Source organism: Myodes glareolus, chromosome 2, assembly GCF_982192425.1.
Source record: "Myodes glareolus chromosome 2, mMyoGla1.1, whole genome shotgun sequence".
Lineage (NCBI taxonomy): Eukaryota > Metazoa > Chordata > Mammalia > Rodentia > Cricetidae > Myodes > Myodes glareolus.
This window is the reverse complement of record NC_142027.1, coordinates 84,644,914-84,666,581: the sequence shown is the minus strand read 5'-3', so window position 1 is coordinate 84,666,581 and position 21,668 is coordinate 84,644,914. Positions and strand designations below refer to the sequence as shown.

At 41.3% G+C, this 21,668-nt stretch overlaps 1 protein-coding gene across 1 annotated transcript in view; it reads right to left on the bottom strand.

Annotated features, from left to right (window-relative positions):
• LOC125399875 (uncharacterized) overlaps positions 1-16,244 on the bottom strand; it is a 31,985-nt gene extending 15,741 nt beyond the window's left edge. Inside the window, exon 1 of the mRNA XM_085685289.2 lies at positions 16,128-16,244. Within this exon, the coding sequence (XP_085541415.2) occupies positions 16,128-16,244 (117 nt within the window). The remainder of the gene's footprint in view (positions 1-16,127) is intronic.
• Between the last annotated feature and the right edge of the window lie 5,424 nt (positions 16,245-21,668).

The following is a 21,668-nucleotide window of genomic DNA, read 5'->3' as shown; positions in this document are numbered from 1 at the left end:
GCCCGGGAAGAAGGAGCTGAAATCAGACACCAGACACAGAGAGCCTAGAATTTCAGAACTCTGCCACGTGGAGCGGTGAGTGATGTCAGTTAAATCCTCCAGAAAGGGGAGGAAAAAGAATGGAAAAAATATAGGCCTAAAAAGAAAAGAAAATAGAAAGAATCAAAGTTAAGGTATCTAAAAGAAGGTACAGAAAGTAACGGGGAAGAAAAAAATCCCTCAAGTTCAGTGCAGGTGGAGCTGAGAAAAAGCGAGGTTTACGGTTGGGAGATCCGCGGCTTCCTCCGTCCCAACTCGCTGTTAGAGACTCGGGGCAAGAGTCTCGTAGGGAGGCGGGCTTGATCATATTTGAAGACTGCCTTCCCTGTTCTTAAAGAGCCACAGAGTTTTTGAGGTGATTTTCGCCTAATTTTGATAAGAGAGCTCAGTCTCTGGCTCTCACGTACAGAAAACTTTAATTTTGTTTGAGAAAGACAGGCTGCTGGATCGAGCGGGGAATGCTGGCGGCTGCCAGCCCGCCTTTGAGCGGTGATGCCTGATTAGGGACACGGAAGTGGGCCAGGCGCGGTGGCGCACGCCTGTTGTCCCAGCTACTCAGGAGGGAGACGCAAAACAGCACTGGAGAATGCTAACTCGTCCAGGAGGCATGGCTATGCTAACCAGTTGCTGGCGGGGAGTTTGCTGGAGTCCACAAAGGCGTACGAAAAGCCAGGTCGCTGTGGCGGGCTAAAGTCCATATGACATCAAAGGCTATGTGTCCCGGCCTTCTGGCGGGGCTGTGGTTTTCGGAGGACTTTTTCAGCACCCGAGTGGACTTGCCCTGACTGAGGCGGAAGCTGCATGGTGAGCAGCAGCGCCGCCGCTAAAGACCTAAAGACGGAGAGGGGCCAAACTCTGAACCGCATTTCCATAGCAACATAGGCGGGCACATTAAGCGTGCACAGTTCGCAGGTACAGGATAAACCGGTGGTGCGTGCGCCCGCGCACGGCCCGGGGCGGGGCCATGCCTTTGTTTGGGCCATGCAGAGCGCGCCACAATGGGCCGTGCCTCAGGCAGAGCTGTCGCAGCCGCCGCCATCCGCTGCTGCTGCTGCCGCCGCTCACAGCCACGGCCGCCAAAAAATTCAGTCAGATAAAAACATTTATCCCCCAAAAATTCACATCGTCCCTTCGTCAGCAGGAAGCAGTCAGATCGATTGTCGACGCCCATTTTCCCTCATAAACTTCAGGCAGGACTGTTCGTAATTATCATAATAAAGGCGCGTCAACCTGGTTACCGGTATCCTAGGTAACAAAGGCGGACCTATTACCTGAGGCAACGGGTGGGACAAGCAATGCTACCTAGAGGGTTTTTTTTTCATCTGAATAGGGGAGCTGGAGAGATGGCTCAGAGGTTAAGAGGATTCCCTGCTCTTCCAAAGGTCCTGAGTTCAATTCTCAGTGACCACATGGTAGCTTACAACCATTTGGTTTTAGACAAAAGAGGGGGACTACAACCTCCCCCAGAGAAAGGATTTCTCTTGCACTCTTTACACTTAATTTTTAATTCAAAATTTTGCTGGAAAAACAACAGCAGACAGACATGCTCTGTTTGAAAGCAATTCCATCCAATTCTAAGGCCTGCTTTAATGGCACAGGCAAACAAGATTTGCTTTTTGAAACAGAGACCTGCAGGTCTCTAAGTTCAAAACCAGTCTACTTCCAGTACTGATTGTGCTGAATTTTTACACTGAGAGTTTTTAGTACTCTTAAATGTTAATTTGGGAGGAGAGTTTTGTTTATGTTTTTCTAGAAATGCTGACATACATCTGGATGCCAGCAAGACTGACAAGAGAAATAAAGAAGAAAGATGATCCAGTGGATGCTGAGTGTCCTGCTGTGGAAGATTCATGCGGAGACAGCAGAGATGACCCTCTGGGCAGTGTCAAGAGCAGCTGTTTCACACCATCAACTTGAACAGCACCCTGTGCAACCTCTTATCTCTTAACAATTTTCTGACTGACTCTATTTTGCCTTTTCCTTCCTTAGGAATGGGTGGGAGCAGAGATATTCTTGGCATGCTGTGTCTAAGTGGAAGTGCTGTATGTCTTTGATTGGTGTGCTACCTGCTAGCCCAAGTGAGGAGGGACAAGGTCTTTGTGGCACAGGCCTTGGCAGCCTTGGTATGTGTATCCTCACCCCAGGTTTGGCTCTCAGCCTTAAAGAGCTCATAGGCAACTAGCCATGCATAGCCTTTGCACCCTCTAGGGACCAGATAGTCCCACAAAGCACGGAGGAAGGTATGCATTGGCGGAGGGTGTGCCTTGTTTTTCTTTTCTTTAATCGGTCCACACATCATGAGGTGGGGACCAGAGTGGAAAATAGTTTTGCCTTATTGCTCTTATTAACAATAGAAGAGGGAGATGTAGGGAGCCACCTGGAGGCACAGGTGGCCCTGCAGTTTGGAGGTATACAAGTCCATACCTGGCTTAGCCGCGTGGGGCTGAGAACCCTTGCCTGCACTTGCGCAGACCAGCAGAATGGCATTAACCAATCAGGACAGCATTCAAGCCTCTCCACCGTTTAAAAGCAGCTGCCTCTGGGCTCTACTTCCTCTCTCTAAGCTTTCTCTTGTCCCTGCACTCTCTCTTCCCTTCCCCCAATTTTCCTCAATCAAGGGCTCCGAATAAAGACGTGTACAGAGAAGGAATTCTTTTTTTTTCGTGGCGTTCATTCCTGCTGGTCAGGAAGCGCGCCGCATATTCATTTCTAGGGATTTTGCCATCTCAATCTTAATATCTACAACAATCCTTCAAAAGGCATCAATTCCAAGTCCTTTGCAATAACAACACTCTGTTGTACTGCATTTTCTTATAACTTCCTTGTTATTTGCTGGGACTTAATTTGAATCAAAAGCATCTCCATGTTTACTTGACTGAGATTACCAGATCAAAAATACATCATCATAGGATCTTAGGATAGAAATTCAAGATAGCAACCGAAGGAAAAATATATATATAGGGAAAGTTTTCTTAGTTTTCTCTCATGTGGTCACTGTCTCAAGCTCAGGTAGCCCTCTTATCAAGTCAAGCTCCATTTGCTTATGAGTATTGCCACACTCAGGGAAGAGTCTTCCTACATCAATCATCAATCAACACTATTTCTCACAGACATCTTAACTTGTGACTCTGAGTGTTCATGCCCTCAACTGATCTTCTCTCACAAGACTCTAGGCTACATCATGTTGACAGGTGATGCTAATTCAAAAAGACCATAATATATGAGAAAATATTAAAAACAAAAACCAGTGTATTAACCAAATCAATCACTTAAGGAGCAGAAAACATCAGAAAGACAGCAACAATTGGAAAACACAAATATCCATAGAAATAAAGCACGTCCCTAAATTCAGGAAAAGGAAACTAAAACTATCTCTTCACAGATAGCACCCAAACCAACAAAACCAAGGAAGTCAGAATAATATACTACATTTTCTGAATACAAAAAATTGAATTATGCTGGAGGAGATGTGAAATATGGGGAACAATCCACCACTGCCTGTTTGCCTCCTAACTTGTACAGCCATGTTGGAAATCAGTATTTCAGTTTCTCAGAAAATTGTGAATCATCCTACCTCAAGAACCAGCAATACCACACTTTGCCATGTACCAAGGGATGTCAATCATACCAGAAAGGCATTTATTTGTTCAACTATGTTCATACCAGCATTATTTGTAGCAGCCAGAACCTAGAAACAACTTAGATGTCCCTCAAGCAAAGAATGGATAAAGAATATGTGGGAAATTTGTACAATGGAGTAGTACTCAGTGGTGAAAAAAAAAACCAATGAAATCTTGCAATGGAAATGGATGGAACGAGAAAATGCCATCCTGTTTGAGGGAACCCAGACTCAAAATCAAGAAAACAATATTGTCCCGCGCTACCGTCTCGCCAGCAAAAACGACGCAGCACACTTAGGATCCTTCTGCAGAAAAGCTTTAATGCGTCTTGAGAGAGAGAGCATAAGTTTACAAAGCGGAGACCCAGAATGAGGGGAACCCATCCCTTATATAGGAAACAGTCCTCGCTTCGGACGTGTCACTCTTGGATTGGTCCGCTGCCCATCAACCCAGATGACGCCTCGGGAGTAGGCAGGGAAGCAGCAGTGGAAGGTTACCAAGCACATGGTCATTATAGTCCCACTGTCTCTGCCTCCCCAATGCTGGGATTAAAGGCATGTGCTACAACACCTTGAACTCGCAGGGATCTGTCTGTCTCTGCCTCCCAGGCATTGGGATTAAAGGCGTGTACTACCACCTTGAGGTCACAGAGGTCAATCTGCCTCTGCCCCACAGGCATTGGGATTAAAGGCCTGTACTACCACACCTTGAGGTCACAGAGGTCAATCTCTACCTCTGTCCCTTGAAGTAATGGAGAATGTGGTTGTGGCCCTCCACACAATATTACTCACTCAAAAGTAGATAGTACTTATAAAGCAAAGGAAAACCAGTCAATACTCTACAACCACAGAGAAGCAGGTAAGAAGGAGAACCCTAACAGAAACATATATGGATCCACCTTGTAAGGGGAAATAAACAAGATCTCCTGAGTAAATAGGGACAATGGTCTTGTTAGGCAAGGCTGCAACACTTTACAGAGATCTTGTATTTTGGTTGAAGTAGTAAAACTACAGCAATTGGGATTCCTGATAAAGTCAGTTCTTTACCCAAATTTTTCATTGCCTTTGTCTGTGGACCCTAAGAAATGGCCACTTATGCCATTTATCAATCATTAAAAACTGATTACAAAATTCTATATTACTAAATTTTATTGGCGACCTTTAGTACAAGCCCAAGTACCCATCAGATTTCAGAACTGGATATCTATGGCAAGCAAGATCTCACGGTAAAACACTTAACTCAAGTATATTACCTCTGCATCTTCTTTATTTGTCATGTGAAAGGAAAAATGTAGTGAAGGGGGCATGGAGGAGAGGAAGAATAAGGAGAAGAAAGGAGGAGAGTAAGGGCAAGTAGTAGAAGTAGTGGAGGCGAAGGAGAAGAATAAGAGCAAGGACAGATCTTCATGAGAATTCTAGTTTTTACAGGCATGGTTGGAAAAATCCACAGGCAAGGACAATAATAATATGCATATCAAAATCATGAAAATTGGCAGGTAGAACCTGACAAAGTAGTACTCCAGAACAGGTGACCTGACCTAGGAAAGAGCCAGCATTCAAAGGGAAGTATCTGACATTCAAAGCCCTTATATAAAGTTAGTAAACATCCTTGAATCCTTGATTCACCCATACTCCTCTTCTAATCTCTGCTGTGATACACACCTCCGGGAACACCCAGATTTGTTTGTTAGCAAAGGTGGGACATGCTCCCATCCTGCTCAGTGCCTGTCTTCTATAGAAAATTCTATGTGGTCTGTTAGCAAATAATTTTGTGGGATTGACTCTATGTAAATTTGAGTATTAGAACAAACAATGAATGGAATTGCTCCAAGGCCTCATTGTGTGGAGAAATAGAGCAAGGTCAGTCCACTGATTAATCTGAGGTTTCACTGACATGGTGTTCTGGGAATGTGGCCCATTTCAAAGGAAAGAATCTTGGCTTTAAAAGGCTTTTACAGATATGATGGTGACTTTTCCAAAAGACAAGTGTTTCCACAGCTGTGCAAAATAGGTTGTTCCATACGGATGAGTACATATACACTTCCCAAGGATCTGTCAGTGCATGGACTGGATCCTCATGTGGGTTCCAATAAATTTTAACTGCTACAAAGCAGGAAATCTCTCATGTTGCTTCCTTCCCTCCCCTTTCTGCACTCTGCCTTCCACAGCTTCAGAGTAGGTAAATGGACTCAATTCTTTCACATATTTCTCTACAACTATGAGTCCCCAGGAAAAGTGAAATGGATTAAAGGACTCTCATTAACTGGTCTATTTTTCCTACTCAATGACCAGTCAAAAACCAGCCTGGAAGGAGTTCCAAGACTGTTTTCCCAGCACAGGGCAGAAGAGGCAGAATCAGCTGTGGTCAAAGCAATTCTCAGGTACATAATGTGGGGGCAAGCCTGAACTAGAAAACACACTGATATAAAGAGAAATCAATCAATCCATAGCACTTGGAAAAAACAGAAATATAAAATTTAATAACACTAGGCTGTTTCTGGCTCTGCTAGGAGTGTCCCTGGGCTTGAGAAGGAGCTATGTTCCTTCTCCATTTGGTGGAACCTAAATAGAAAGACATCATTGATCAGGCCAGCTCTCAACACAACAGGTTTTTTTTTTCTTTACAAATAGTTGTCCCTTTGTCGCATCCTGTGCATTTGGCAGAAGTATAATTATCTCAAAAAAAAAACTGGATCTTTAAGTCATGCTATGCCCTGATTGATGTTCATTATGATCCTATAGTGCCCTTCTTGAATAGCAAGTTAGAGGTTTGTTATTGATATGGTGATGGGTGTGGTGGTTGTTTACAAATTATTGGTGTCTTTGTCATGGTTTAGAGTCCAAATGTTTGAACAATCCTTGTAAACAAATTTGTATTCTAGCATCCTAATCTCTAACAGGCCTACTTAGCATACTGCTTATCTGTAGGTAATTTAAAGGTGACTCTACCTCAGGTAAATATCTCCTAAGCATTGGTAAAGCCTTTATATCAACAATTCTTACTCTTTTTCAACACAGGTTAGTAGTGGAGTGAGAACGAATACAAGAATGCCATTTAAAAACTCCACAAAAATAACTCCAAATAGATCTTACTCCGAAATGTTAAGTGCAAAGGGCAAAGCTTCCAAAAGATATTAGAAAAACTAGACATCTCGAAGTTTGGGACTTTGCCTTCCACACGTGTCAAAATGTAGACCACAAAGATGTTTCTAACACACAGATTCCTACTAGAAATGCTTTTCACAGATGCAGCCCACAGATAAAAGTTATTTAGAGGCCAAGACCAGTTTCTTGGGAACGGCAAGAACCACATGGGACCTCAGAGAACACTGATGGTGGCAGCAGATTCCTACCCTGACTCAGCGAGGGCTGCCACACTGTCTCCCATGGCTCACCGTTCTCTTCTCCCACATCTTGGAACAGCAACCCCTTACTCACCATGCCATGGATTCCATGCTCACCCATGCTCTCCTCACAGCACCCTGCAGTAGCACTCACAGCACAGAAAGCAATCCCCTAGTGCCTGCTCTGCTGTAAAATCAAGCTGGCAACATGGCGCCAGGAAGTGTCCCAAGTGACTTCTGACTGACAGGTCTGTCTGGAGGCCCTGATTGGCTAGTGAGGCTTGAGTGACAAGGGCACCTCCCAGAAATTAACAGTATGTTTAAAGACACAGTACAGATTTCTTTGGCCCTGGCTTCCACCCCAGACCCAGAATTTTACAGATCTGCAGACATATGAATTTCAGTATCACTTATGCCTCTCACAAGTAGAAGACACAACTGTCTTCCTGCAATCCATAAACACACTGCCTTCCTTCATCCTCCTAGACATAATATGGCTAGCCAGCACAGCCCATTACACAATGTGGAGTAAACTGATTCTCCTGTTCAAAAGATGGAAGGGTGCACAGAATACTAATAAGTACAGACTTTAGGAAACCAAAGATGATGTTTGTTCTGTGGCTTCAGGCTGACATCAGGAGTCACAGGCACTTCTGACAGCCATGAGAGCAACCCAAGTACAAATTCAATCCACGATGCTATATTTTTATTCTGCCAGAAGACTGGGTTAAAACTCCATTGCATTGCTATATTTATTTCTGAATTTCTGGTCAAACTCTTCAATAATCATTAATAATAAAAAGTGTAGCCTTTATGGTAAGTTGAATACTTAAAGAACATGGGGCTAGGAAGAATGATTTGAGACAGCACATTTTCCTCAGTGGGCAAGTGAAAAATTATTTGCATTATTCCAAGTTCTCTACCTAAACAAGACTGGTAGATGGAACTTTCCGTGTATGTTGAAAGTAGATTTATTAGAATGCCTAGAGGCTGTGAGCCAGTTATTCCAACAATGGCTGCCAACCAATAGAAAGCTGAAGAATTCAGCAGTTTTTGGTCCATGAATCAGGTGTGTCAGCAGGCTTTCAATATCCATGAGGATTCTGAAGAAATAGGTTCTAATGCTATGAAAGGAATGAATTTGTAGTCAGAGTTATATAAAGCAGGCAAATAGACCCTGCTAGCTTCCCCGCCAGCCATCCCAGCTTCCATCCAGAGGGCCTTTGGTGTGATCCTTTGTCTGGAGAAGGACAGCTATGCAGTCGGAGGCCCACATTGGAGCAACGGATTGAGCCCCCCGAGGTCCGGAGGGGGAGCGGAAGGAGGAGGAACATGAAAGACGAAATCAGTACTGCGAGGGATGCTATCACCCACTGATACAAGGGAACGGATCTGATGAGAATTTACCAGGGCCAGTCGGACTGGGACTGAACGAGGACGTGATCTAGCCAGATTCTCGGAATTTGGCCGGATTCTCTGACTGTGGCTGGCCCGGGGTCTTTCTGAAAAGCCATTGACTATGACACTGGGACCTGTTTCCTCTGCATATGCTGGATTTTGGGGATCCAGTCTGTTTGGACGCTCGCCTTCCTGGACTTGGAGGGAGGGGGAGGGAGCTGGAGCTTCCCACAGGGCAGGAAACCCTGACTGCCCTGGGGGACGGAGGGGAAGGAGGGGGGGAGTGGAGGGAGTGGGAGGGTGTTGGGAGGGGGGGCGGAAATGGAAACTTTTATAATTTAATAAAATTTACTAAAAAAAAAAAAAAATAAAGCAGGCAAATAAAAAGAGTGCTTTCTTCTTACTATCCCTATATAAATAGACTGCCAACAAAAGGTGTGATTGAGGTTATAAGTGGAATTTTTTTTGATTGATTGTTTTCTTGATTTTTGTTTTCTCGAGACATTGTTTATCTGTGTAGGCCTGTATCACATTTTCTTGACAAGGCTGGTCACAAACTCAGAAAATCCAACTGCTTCTGCTTCCACACTGCTTGAATTAAAGATGTGGATTACCATCAAGCTGGGAAAGGTGGTAGTTATCACCTCAATAGATCCTGACTTAAGATGGGCTTTCCTGTTTCCAAAACTTAAATAAGAAAAACCCCTTATACGTGTACCCTGTTGTTTGGTTTTAGTTCCAGAGGTAGTCAGCTTGACTGGATAAAATATCCAACACAGCATCCAAGACAGAAGAAATGAGTAAGATTTCTCAGCTCGACTGACAAGTAGACCATGGTTATTATTTCCAAAGCAATGCTTTTCCTAAACAAGAAAAGCATGGGGATTTTACTTAGGGAGTCTGGGCATGCTCTTGTGGAGTTCTCCCTAACTCCTAAACATAATCTGTCAACAAATCCACCTCAACAAATCCATGACAAACATGATGACTATGTAATAGCAGTGACATTTAGGGGCATCCTTATCTCAAAGTCATGCAGAAATATATACATTTTAAAAATAATGGAAAAATGCCTCTGGCAAGTTTATCTTGTACTAAAAGTTCTTAGTTTAAAAGCAAGTAAAAGTCACTATGAAAGCAGAAGCAGAATGCTTTGGAACATATCCTCCCTGTTAATTATAATGCTAGATCTAACAAATAAGTGTGCGAATGTCATAATTCCACAAGTGGAAATTACAGAGAACACAAACAGAGAGCATCAAGGAAGAGTCGACAATCAGTAATCTGTTATTAGATGCATATCTCTAGATATCAATTTTAACCTGAGAACAAGGCAGTTTTAGTCTCAGAACATGTTGGCTCAGAAAAGGCCTCAACTGCTTTCACTCAAGACCAGAAGGAGTTCATTTAACTAACTCTGGCAGCGTCTTGTCTCAGGGCTTTGACCCCACTGTAAAGAATCCCATGCTTTCCTTTTCCTTACCTTTTCTTAAAATTTTAGTTGTATGTGTGCTGTGTCTGCATGGATAAGTTCACAGGGTTTTCAGAGGACAGAAGATATAATCTGCCTAAAACTAGAGCTATAGCAAATGGTTACCTATCGTGTGAGGTCTGGGAACTGAACCTGAGTCTTCTGTAACAACACAGAGCTCTTAATTGCTGAGCAATCTCTCTAGCCACACTTCTTTCATTTAAATTTGTCTCTATATGTTTTAATTGAAAGACATTCCATCACTTTCCTCTATTTTTGTCTTCCCTCCATCCTTTCTCATATATTTCCCTACCAATGTTTTATTTGTTAAGTATGTGTGAACAAGTCCACTGAAATATTGAAATAAAATCTAATGAGTTTGTTTTATTATTTGTATTTCTTGGTTGAGGGACTGACAATACTGTATTGGATGAATATTATGGAACTTCACCCCTACCTGAGGTAATTCTCTCACCTGGAGGAGAATTCAAATCTTTTAAATAAGCTTCAGGCATCTGACCATAATTAGGCTGCATTGGAAAGAAAATGATGAAGAACAGGAAACTTTGGTGGGAGAATATCTAAGTAGTTAAGAGGACTGAAGATTCTTCAGAATACACAGGTTCCATTCCTAGTTAATACAGAAGCTCAGTAACTCTACTGCCTGGTGTTCTACCACCATCTACTGGCTTCTTTGGACACCAGGCATAAGGGGACACAAAGACGTGCATACAGGAAAAATACACATACACATGAAATTATGAATGAAATTAGATTCATAAAAATAACCAAAGCTAAACCACAAGAAGAAATGATATGAACCATAAGAATTATTTCTCCAGCTGTGCATATACTGCACTCTTTTAGTACCAGGACTTCAGACACTGTGACAGAAAGATAACTGTGAATTTCAAATCATGTGCTACCTAGTCAATATCAGCAAACACACACACACACACACACACACACACACACACACACACACACACGAAAAGAACAAAACTAAACAACATACCAAAAAAGAAGAATTGGAAATTGGAACAATACAATGCCTTTTAAAATCATTATATTTGTCTGCCACTGATGCTCACAGAAAAATTTTCAAAGCTAAAAATTGCAAATATGGTAACTCAGGCTGTAAATCCCAGGCTTTGGTAAACAAATTCAAACTGGTACCTGTAAATCTGAGTCAATGGTGATTTTATATATTCACTTCCAAATATGGTTCATCAATGAAAAATCTAAAACTATTTGTAAATAAGTATATAATTGTGATTTATTTTCTTTGTGTAAGACAGGGACTCATTTGATGCCCCAGTGGATGTTGATACACCAAGAATAATACTAAATATATTGAGTTTTTAATAGGTATTCATACACATTTATTCCTGAGCCTCTGGACCATCATGCTTACCATGATACTCTGCTGAAAAAGCGAGATTTTCCAAATAATTTCATGGTGGTTTGATAAAAATAAATTAGAATGTTTATAACAGTATTGTTTCTTCATAGAAGTCTTGTAATTCTTGGGATGACTTCTGTCTTTAAAGGCATGAGATTTGCTCTAAAACTAAATTTACAAAAAAGCTCCTCCCTGGTTTCTATAGCTGCAATGCGATATTTTCTGTATTCTGACCTTCCACAGAACACTTCTGTATAATATACATCATGTCCAAGACACTGTATAAAATAAAGCATTAAATTAGGTTTAGAGATTTAGACAGCTATAGCCAAGGATGGCCTGGAAAACAAAGAAAAAAAAGCCAAGAGCCCACATATGAAAGCTCAAGAAAGACATAAGGAGTACACTGTGCATGACTCTAGGCTTTTGAAATCTTAAAGTCCACCCCCTTGGGCACACCCCTTTGAAAAAGTCACACTACTCATTACTAAAAAGCCTATCAACCCAGGGAACACGTATTCGAAAATAATCTGACTATGGATGCCATATGTTCTAACCAACACATTTATCCAAGTCTTAGACAGTGACAACTACTTTTTATCTGACTGCACTCTACCTTATCCTTAAGTGAGACTACTGTTTCCAACATGCAATGACGCAGAATGAACATTCCTAGTTCACAAAGAATGAATCTGAGCATGATAAGAATTGATCACATCAAAGCTAGACCAAAATCTGGAAGGAAAATTATCAAATCTTATAGCACTTTATCAAGGGGGACCCACCCGAGTTCCCAGGATAGATGTGAAGTAATCAGCTTACATTAGACAAAATGTAGAAATAATGGCAAGGTGGCTCCATGTATTCCAAATGCACAAGGAGCCAAATGAGACATTACTTTACTAACAGTTATGTTTTATTTTGTGGGGCTTTTTAAATTTTTTTCAAGGCAGGTTTTCACAGTATAACAATCCTGACTGCTCTGGAACTCACTTTGTAGATAAGGCTGGCCTCAAACTCATAGAGAACCTCCTGCCTCTGTCTCCCAAGTACTGGAAATAAAGATGTGTTCAACCACTTCCCAGTCCAGTTATCTTTTTTTGAGATGACTGTTTTAACAATTTCCTGTGAACATGTTAGAGGAGCAGCAGGTGGCAATTGAAATTCAAGGCATCAGCACACCAGAAGGAGAATTTCCTATGAGTGAATCTTCTGTATAAGCAAAGTCCCTACACCAGGGATCCCAGAATGTGTTTCTCTTCTTCTGTGTCTTTACATGTTTGTTGCTGCTATCATTCTGTGGGATCTGGCATGGTGACAATGTGTGTGGGGAGATAATCACTATTGTGTATAATGTAGTGTGTTTGGTTCATGGAAGCATCCCTTTCTATTGGAATTACTACCTGGAAATTACAATGAAAATGATTTTTTATGCTATACAATATTTGATAATAATAATGTTAGTTAAAACAGAATTTTTGTTGATACAGATATAAGCAAGTGTCACACAGCTAGAACATATGAGTTTCTCCTGAGCAACTGTATAGACTGTGACATAGGGTAATAATTAAGAAAACAGTCGAGTCTCAGTAGCCCAACTAGTTTAAATTCTTTCAATCTTAATATTGGGAGATGTGTTTTGGGGTGCAACATAGCTGAAACAAAGCTTTAAAAGCAACTGAATGTTACATGAAAATATTTTCTCATATAGCTTTGAGATAAAGTACTGAAGAAAACAATCTAAACATTTAAAAGGGAACAGAGTTGGGTGAGGAGATGTTTAAGGTCAGAGAAAAAGAACAAAGCAGTCCAATTACTATTAGCTGGCCTGCCTTTCTTGTTAGGATTGGTTGATTATCAAAGGGAATTATTAATTCCTTATACCCATTTTACCCAGATCTCCTGATATAAAAATCTATGAATAGGTCAGTATGCACACCAAGGATTTAAAGTAGTGCTGACTGATTTTATTTTCATATATACAAGTTTAGATTGATAATTCCTTTAAGTTTCCTCATGAGATTATCTTTCAAGAAAAATAATAAAGTAATTGGTTGCTTCTTTGCAACTACCAAATGAATCCTGTCAGTAAAACACCTGACTGAGAAGAATTTCCTGCTTGTCTACAAGGTTAAATTGTAACAAGTTGCTTTGGTATGAATGCTTGAGGGTTCTTGGGATAATTTGTCTTTTATCTGTTTTATGTATAATATTTATGCATGTAAGGGATATGGAAAACATATTCTTACCTGTATTCATTATAATCTTTAACTTGAAGAATACAATGTAAACACATTGGAATTTCAAAATTGCTAGAAAATTTTGTTAGGTTAAATAAGTTGTACAAAAATGTTTACAAGAGAAAGAATGCAGAAGAACACAGAGAATAGAGAATAAAGAAGGAAACCATCAAGAGAAAGGGTGTATTTTTCCCAAACATCCCTCAGATAGAAAATTATAGTACACACCAACTCTTTGAATTTCCTTTGAGCCCTGTTGCTTGATGTTGGCCCACAAAGTATCAATAAATCACTTTACATTCAATAACGTGGTCCCAGAGGACTTTTTATCATCCCATTTTTCATTTGTCCAGTGAAAAACCATATCATTATTATACCAAGGCACCCATGTGCTTGGTGTTCATGGCCAAGCATATATGAGATTCAAAATCTTACAGCAATGAACATAGTAAAAATGCCATTTGAGACAGATGAAAATACCTTATTCTGAAAACCAACTGCAGTCAAGCCTTCACCAAATAACAAGAAATCAGCCACATGACTCACTCAGAATAACCAGAAGCAGTAATAAATCAAACTGCATGATGCCTACTGGACAGTCTATAACCAGAGACCAAGAGCAGTGCTATGCCCTGCAACGCTGGAAAGACCCCATCTCCATCTGTCCTGGCACTAAACATCTCCCCTAGGCTCCTGGTCTTCAAATCAGAGACTTCTATTGGAGACTGACCTGACCATCACACAAGCCATGTACACGAGTGAGCAATCTTCGGGTGATAGGCTTAGAAACGTGGTTAGGAATTTAGAGTGTGAACCTTGTGTAATGACCATAAGAATTTTGTTTAGATGTATATATTTTATTTTATTTATATTTTTTATTAAACATTTCCACCTCTTTCCCTCCTTCCATTGACCTACCTCTCCCCTACTCCTCCTCCCCCCTCCCTCTGCAGTCCAAGAGAAGTCAGGGTACCCTGCCCTGTGGGAAGACCAAGGCCCTCCCCCCTCCAACCAGGTCTAGGAAGGTATGAATCCAAACAGACTAGGATCCCAAGAAGCCCGTGTATGTAGTAGAAACAAATCCCAGTGCCATTATCATTGGCTTCTCAGTCAGCCCCCATTGTCAGCCAAATTCAGAGAGTCTGGTTTGATCACATGCTCATTCAGTCCCAGTCCAGCTGGCCTTGGTGAACTCCCATTAGATCAGTCATACTGTCTCAGTGGGTGGACCCACTCTTCACAGTCCTGAGTTCCTGGCTCATGTTCTCCCTCGTTCTGCTCTTCATCTGAACCTTGGCAGCTCGGTCTAGTGTTCCAATGTGGGTCTCTGTTTCTTTCTCCATTCATTGCCAGATGAAAGTTTTATGGTGATATTCAAGATATTCGTCAGTGTGTCTATGGGACAAGGCCAGTTCAGGTGCCTTCTACTCTGCTGCCCAAGGACCTAGCTGGGGACATCCCCTTGGATACCTGGGAACCGCTCTAGTGCCAAGTATCTTGCCAATCCTAAAATGGTTCCCTTAATTAGGATATCTTCTTTCCTTCTCCCATATCCACCCTTCCTTCGTTTCAACCATCCTGCTCCCCCAAGCTCTCCCAACCCTCCCCTTCTCCCTTTTCTCACCCCCTCTCCACTCCTCCCCCACCCTATGCCCACCCACATGCTCCCAACTTTTGCCTGGCAAACTTGTCTACTTCCAATTTCCAGGAGGATAAATATATGTTTTTCTTTGCGTTCACCTTATTACTTAGCTTCTCTAGGATCACAAACTATAGGCTCAATGTTCTTTGTTTATGGCTAGAATTCACTAATGAGTGAGTACATATCATATTCATCTTTTTTGGTCTGGGTTATCTCACTCAGTAAAGTGTTTTCTATTTTCATGCAAAATTCAAGATGTCATTGTTTTTTACCACTGAGTAGAACTCTAATGTGTATATGTGCCAGACCTTCTTTATCCATTTTTCCATTAAGGGGCAGCTAGGTTGTTTCCAGGTTCTGGCCATTATAAATAGTGCTGTTATGAACATACTTGAACAAATGATTTTGTAGTATGATTGAGCATCTCTAGGGTATATTCCCAAGAGTGGGATGGCTGGATCCTGAGGTAGGTTTGCCTGCCATTTTCTCTGCAAAGTACCTACAGCAGCAAGAAGACAGCATTGGGTCCCTTGGTGCTGGAGTTACAGGAGATGATGTGATACCATGCTTTTCTCCAGTGGAACCTTTGTCCTCTGTAACAGTAGCTAGTTCTATTAACTCTTAAACTCTCTCTTCAGCTGCTTTTTTATTTAAAATTTATTTTTATTAAAATATATTACACCACTTCTACCCTTCTTTGTCCTCTCTTCACTCCTTCACAAGTTATTACCTTCTAATTTGTTCCTTGTTAAGTATGCATGCACAAAACCTACTGAGGCCATTTCTTTTGGTTGTGTGTCTATAGTTTCATGGCTGAACATGTTCCTTTGGTTATGCAATTAGTTACCACATTCCTACCTGAGTCACATTCTCCCAAGTAAATGAAAACTCCACCCATTAATGAACAATATCTGACCACAGAGTTATTTAGGCTTCTTTGAATAGAACACATTTTTGAAATTAGAAACCCACTGTGTAGAAACTCAGCTGACACTTGCTGGTGTAATGGTCCTGAAGTTCTAGAGTTGCAGGGAGCTGATCACAGTCATCCTTGGAACTCTGGGTCTGACGCCATACCCAATTCACCATTCTCACCTCAAATAATTTGAAAATTCTGAAATTTCTGCCTCTACTTTATAAGTATCATGGCTACATATCTGTGCCACCATGCCTGACTTAGGTTGTTTCAGCTTCATTTAGTTAGGCATAAGAGTGAAGGGAGAAGCAAAAAGAACATCATGGTTAACTCTATTCAAAAAGCACTTATCTCAGTGAGCCTGAGTTTCACCTTTATAGAATAAAGTCAAAACTGTGCCCTGGTCCCTTGATGAGTTTTAACAGACTCAATGATTAAAAAAAAAAAAACTGTATGGTTCATAGACAGAAAACAGTAGATTTTATGGGAAGAAGGTTGCATTTGATAGGTCCCTTCTTGATACAACACTTCCTGTCAACCCTAAGCAACCAGGTTTAGCCACTCTTCCACATTAAAATAATTAAAAGAGCAAGTTTTCTAGTTGTGATGGGCCCATCATTAATACAGGCACTTTGGAGACAAGGTGGGCAGATCACTCTGATGTCTAGGACAGTCTACTCTACAGAGTGAGTTCTGGGAAAGTCAGAGAATCACAACCACACTATCCCTTAAAACTATATATATATATATATACCAAAACTATATATGTATATATATACATACACCAAAACTACATCAAACTACAAAGTAATCCAATAAATATAAGGTACAGATCTACAAAGAGAATTCACAACAGAAGAATCTCAGTTGGCCAAAAGACATTTAAGAAATTGTTCAACATCCTTAGTCATCAGGGAAATTCAAATCAAATGACTCTAGGACACAGTCTTACACCCGCCAGAATGACTAAGATCAAAAAGACTGAGGACATCTTTGGTTGGAGAACATGTGCAGTAAGAGGGACACTTCTCCATTTTTTGTGGAAGTGGAAACTTGTAAAGCCACTTTGGAAATAAGTATGGTGCATACCAGAAAATTAGGAATCAATCTACCCTCAACACCAAGCACTACCACTTTGGGTAGATACACAATGAATGCTCAATCTTACCACAAGGACACTAGCTCAACTATGTTCATGGCAGCACTGTGCATAATATCCAGAACCTGACAACAACCTAAACGCCCCTCAACCAAAGAATGCATAAAGAAAATGTGGGCTTAAGAGTTCTTCCCAGAGAGGTGAGTGGGTGCTCACCTGGGCAGCCTGCCTGCCCGGGAAGAGAGCACAGCCCCCCCCCCCAGCTTCTGCAGCAGGGTCTTCGGTGTTCCAAGGGACCCCTCCCCTCCCCCCACTGCTGTGGGCCCTTTGTCTCCCGGGTCCTGGGAAGACCAGCTAGCCCTGTTGCACTGCTGAGGCGCTCTTCCCAGAGAGCTGAGTGGGTGCTAGCCTGGGCAGCCTGCCTGCCTGTCCGGGAAGGGAGCACAGCCCTTCCCCTCCTCAGCTTCTTCGGCAGGGTCTTCAGTGTTCCAAGGGACCCCTCCCCTCCCGCCCACTGCTGCGGGCCCTTTGTCTCCTGGGTCCTGGGAAGACCAGCTAGCCCTGTTGCACTGCTGAGGCACTCTTCCCAGAGAGCTGAGTGGGTGCTAGCCTGGGCGGCCTGCCTGCCTGTCCGGGAAGGGAGCACAGCCCTTGCCCCCTCAGCTTCTGTGGCAGGGTCTTCGGTGTTCCAAGGGACCCCTCCCCTCCCCCCACTGCTGCGGGCCCTTTGTCTCCCGGGTCCTGGGAAGACCAGCTAGCCCTGTTGCTCTGCTGAGGAGTTCTTCCCAGAGAGGGCTGAGGAGCTCTATCCAGAGAGTGCTGTGAAGTCCTACCCAGAGAGTGCTGAGGAGTTCTACCCAGAAAGTGCTGAGGAGTTTCATCCAGAGTGGAGGAGATGGGCAGGCACCAATGCAAGAATTCCTCCAACAACCTGAAAGGCAACATGACATCGCCAGAATCCAGGGAGCTCGAAACTAGAAGAATTGAACACCCTACTCCAGAAGAAATAGAAGAAATCGACTCTAAGTGCTTCTTTATGAAAATAATAGAGGAACTTAAACAGGAGGTGAAAAATCTGCCGTAAAGAAATGGAAGATAAGTATAACAAAAAAATTGAGGAAATGAGTAAAGAAATGGAAGAGAAATATACCAAAAAGTTTGAAGAAATGAGTAAATCCATAAATGAAATTCTGGGAAACCAAGAAAAAACAATCAAACAGGTAATAGAAACAGTTCAAGATTTGAAAACTGAAATGGAGTCAATGAAGAAATCACAAACCGAGGGCCGGCTGGCTATGGAAAATCTGGGTAAATGAACAGAGACTTCAGAAACAAGCTTAACCAATAGAATACAAGAGATAGAACAAAGAATCTCAGACTCTGAGGACACCATAGAGAAATTAAACACTCTGACCAAAGAAAACAGCAAATCCAACAAATTCTCATCACAAAACATTCAGGAACTGTGGGACACAATAAAAAAAACCAAATCTAAGAATAATAGGAGTAGAAGAAGGAGAAGAATTGCATTTCAAAGGTCCAGAAAATATACTCAACAAAATTATAGAAGAAAACTTTCCCATCCTAAAGAACGATATTCCTATGAAGGTTCAAGAAGCATACAGAACACCGAATAGACTGGATCAGAAAAAAACATCCCCTCGTCATATAATAATCAAAACACAAAGCATTCAGACTAAAGAAAGGATATTGAGAGCTGCAAAGGAAAAAGGTCAAGTAACTTATAAAGGTAAACCTATCAGACTTACACCAGACTTCTCGATGGAAACCATGAAAGCCAGAAGGTCCTGGATAGAGGTACTGCAGAAACTAAGAGACAATGGATGCAAGCCCAGACTACTTTACCCAGCCAAGCTATTGTTCACTATCAACGGAGAAAACAAAATATTCCAGGATAAAAACAAATTAAACAATACGTAGCTACTAATCCAGCCTTACAGAGAATATTAGAAGGAAAATCACAACCCAAGGAATCCAACATTCCCAACACTGCCTACATTAACTCAGACATCTAGCGACCCTTCACAAGCACAACTCAAAGAAGGAAAACACATACACTCTACTACCCAAAAAAATGACTGGAGTCATCGATCACTGGTCATTAATATCACTTAATATCAATGGACTCAACTCACCTATAAAGAGGCACAGACTTAGAGATTGGATACAAAAACAGGATCCAACATTTTGCTGTCTACAAGAAACACACCTCAACCACAAAGACAGCCACCTACTCAGAGTAAAGGGGTGGGAAAAGGTTTTCCAAGCAAATGGACCTAAGAAACAAGTGGGTGTGGCCATTCTAATATCTAACAAAATCGACTTCAAACTAAAATCAATCAGAAGAGATAGAGATGGACATTTCATACTCTTAACAGGAACAATTCATCAGGAAGAAGTCTCAATCTTGAATATCTATGCCCCTAATATAAAGGCACCCACATATGTAAAAGAAACTCTTCTAGAACTCAAGGCAGTCATCAAACCACACACACTAATAGTAGGAGACTTCAACACTCCTCTCTCACCAATGGACAGGTCAATCAGACAGAAACCTAACAGAGAAATAAGAGATTTATTGGAGGTACTGAATCAAATGGACTTAACAGACATCTATAGAACACTCCACCCAAATAGGAAAGAGTATACCTTCTTCTCTGCAGCTCATGGAACCTTCTCGAAAATTGACCACATACTTGGTAACAAAGCAAACTTCCACAGATACAAAAAAATATTAGTAACCACCTGTGTCTTGTCAGATCACCATGGATTAAAATTAGAATTCAACAACAATGGTACCCCCAGGAAGCCAACAAACTCATGGTAGTTGAACAGTCAACTACTAAATCACCCCTGGGTCAAGGAAGAAATAAAGAAAGAAACTAAAGTCTTCCTTGAATATAATGAAAACAAAGACACAACGTATTCAAACCTATGGGACACAATGAAAGCAGTGCTAAGAGGAAATTTCATAGCACTAAGTGCCCACCTAAAGAAAACGGAGAAAGCACACATTGGAGACTTAACAACACACTTGAAAGCTCTAGAAAAAAAAGAAGCTGATTTACCCAGGAGGAGTAGAAGACTGGAAATAATCAAACTGAGGGCTGAAATCAACAAAATAGAAACACAGAAAACAATTCAAAGAATCAATGAAGCAAAAAGCTGGTTCTTGGAGAAAATTAACAAGATTGACAAACCCCTATCCAAACTAATCAAACGGCAGAGAGAGAACTTGCAAATTAATAGGATCAGAAATGAAAAGGGGGACATAACCACAGACACAGAGGAAATTCAGAGAATCATTAGATCTTACTACGAAAGTTTATATGCCACAAAGTTGGAAAATGTAAAAGAAATGGACATTTTTTTAGATAAGTACCATATACCAAAGTTGAACCAAGACCAGGTGAACAATCTAAATAGACCTGTTAGTCGTGAAGAACTAGAAGCTGTTATCAAAAATCTCCCTACCAAAAAAAGCCCAGGACCAGATGGTTTCAATGCAGAATTCTACCAGAACTTCCAGGAAGAGCTAATACCTATACTCCTTAATGTATTCCACAATATAGAAAAGAAAAGTCACTGCCAAACTCCTTTTATGAAGCTACAGTCATCCTAATACCAAAACCACACAAAGACACAACCAAGAAAGAGAATTACAGGCCAATCTCACTCATGAACATCGATGCGAAAATTCTCAATAAAATACTGGCAAACCGAATCCAAGAACACATTAGAAAAATTATCCATTATGATCAAGTAGGCTTCATCCCAGAGATGCAGGGATGGTTCAACATACGCAAATCTATCAATGTAATCCATCATATAAATAAACTGAAAGAAAAAAACCATATGATCATTTCATTAGATGCTGAAAAAGCGTTTGACAAAATTCAACACCCATTTATGATAAAGGTGTTGGAGAGACTGGGGATACAAGGATCATACCTAAATATAATAAAAGCAATATACAGCAAGCCGACAGCTAACATCAAATTGAATGGAGAGAAACTCAAAGCCTTTCCACTAAAATCAGGAACACGACAAGGCTGTCCACTCTCTCCATACCTCTTCAATATAGTGCTTGAAGATCTAGCAATAGGAATAAGACAACATAAGGGGATCAAGGGGATTCGAATTGGAAAGGATGAAGTTAAACTTTCGTTATTTGCTGACGATATGATAGTGTACATAAGCGACCCCAAAAACTCTACCAAAGAACTCCTACAGCTGATAAACACCTTTAGTAACGTGGCAGGATACAAGATCAACTCCAAAAAATCAGTGGCACTCCTATACACAAAGGATAAAGAAACGGAGAGGGAAATCAGAGAAACATCACCTTTCACGATAGCCACAAATAGCATAAAATATCTTGGGGTTACTCTAACCAAGGATGTGAAAGACCTATTTGACAAGAACTTTAAGCCTTTGAAAAGAGAAATTGAGGAGGATACCAGAAAATGGAAAGACC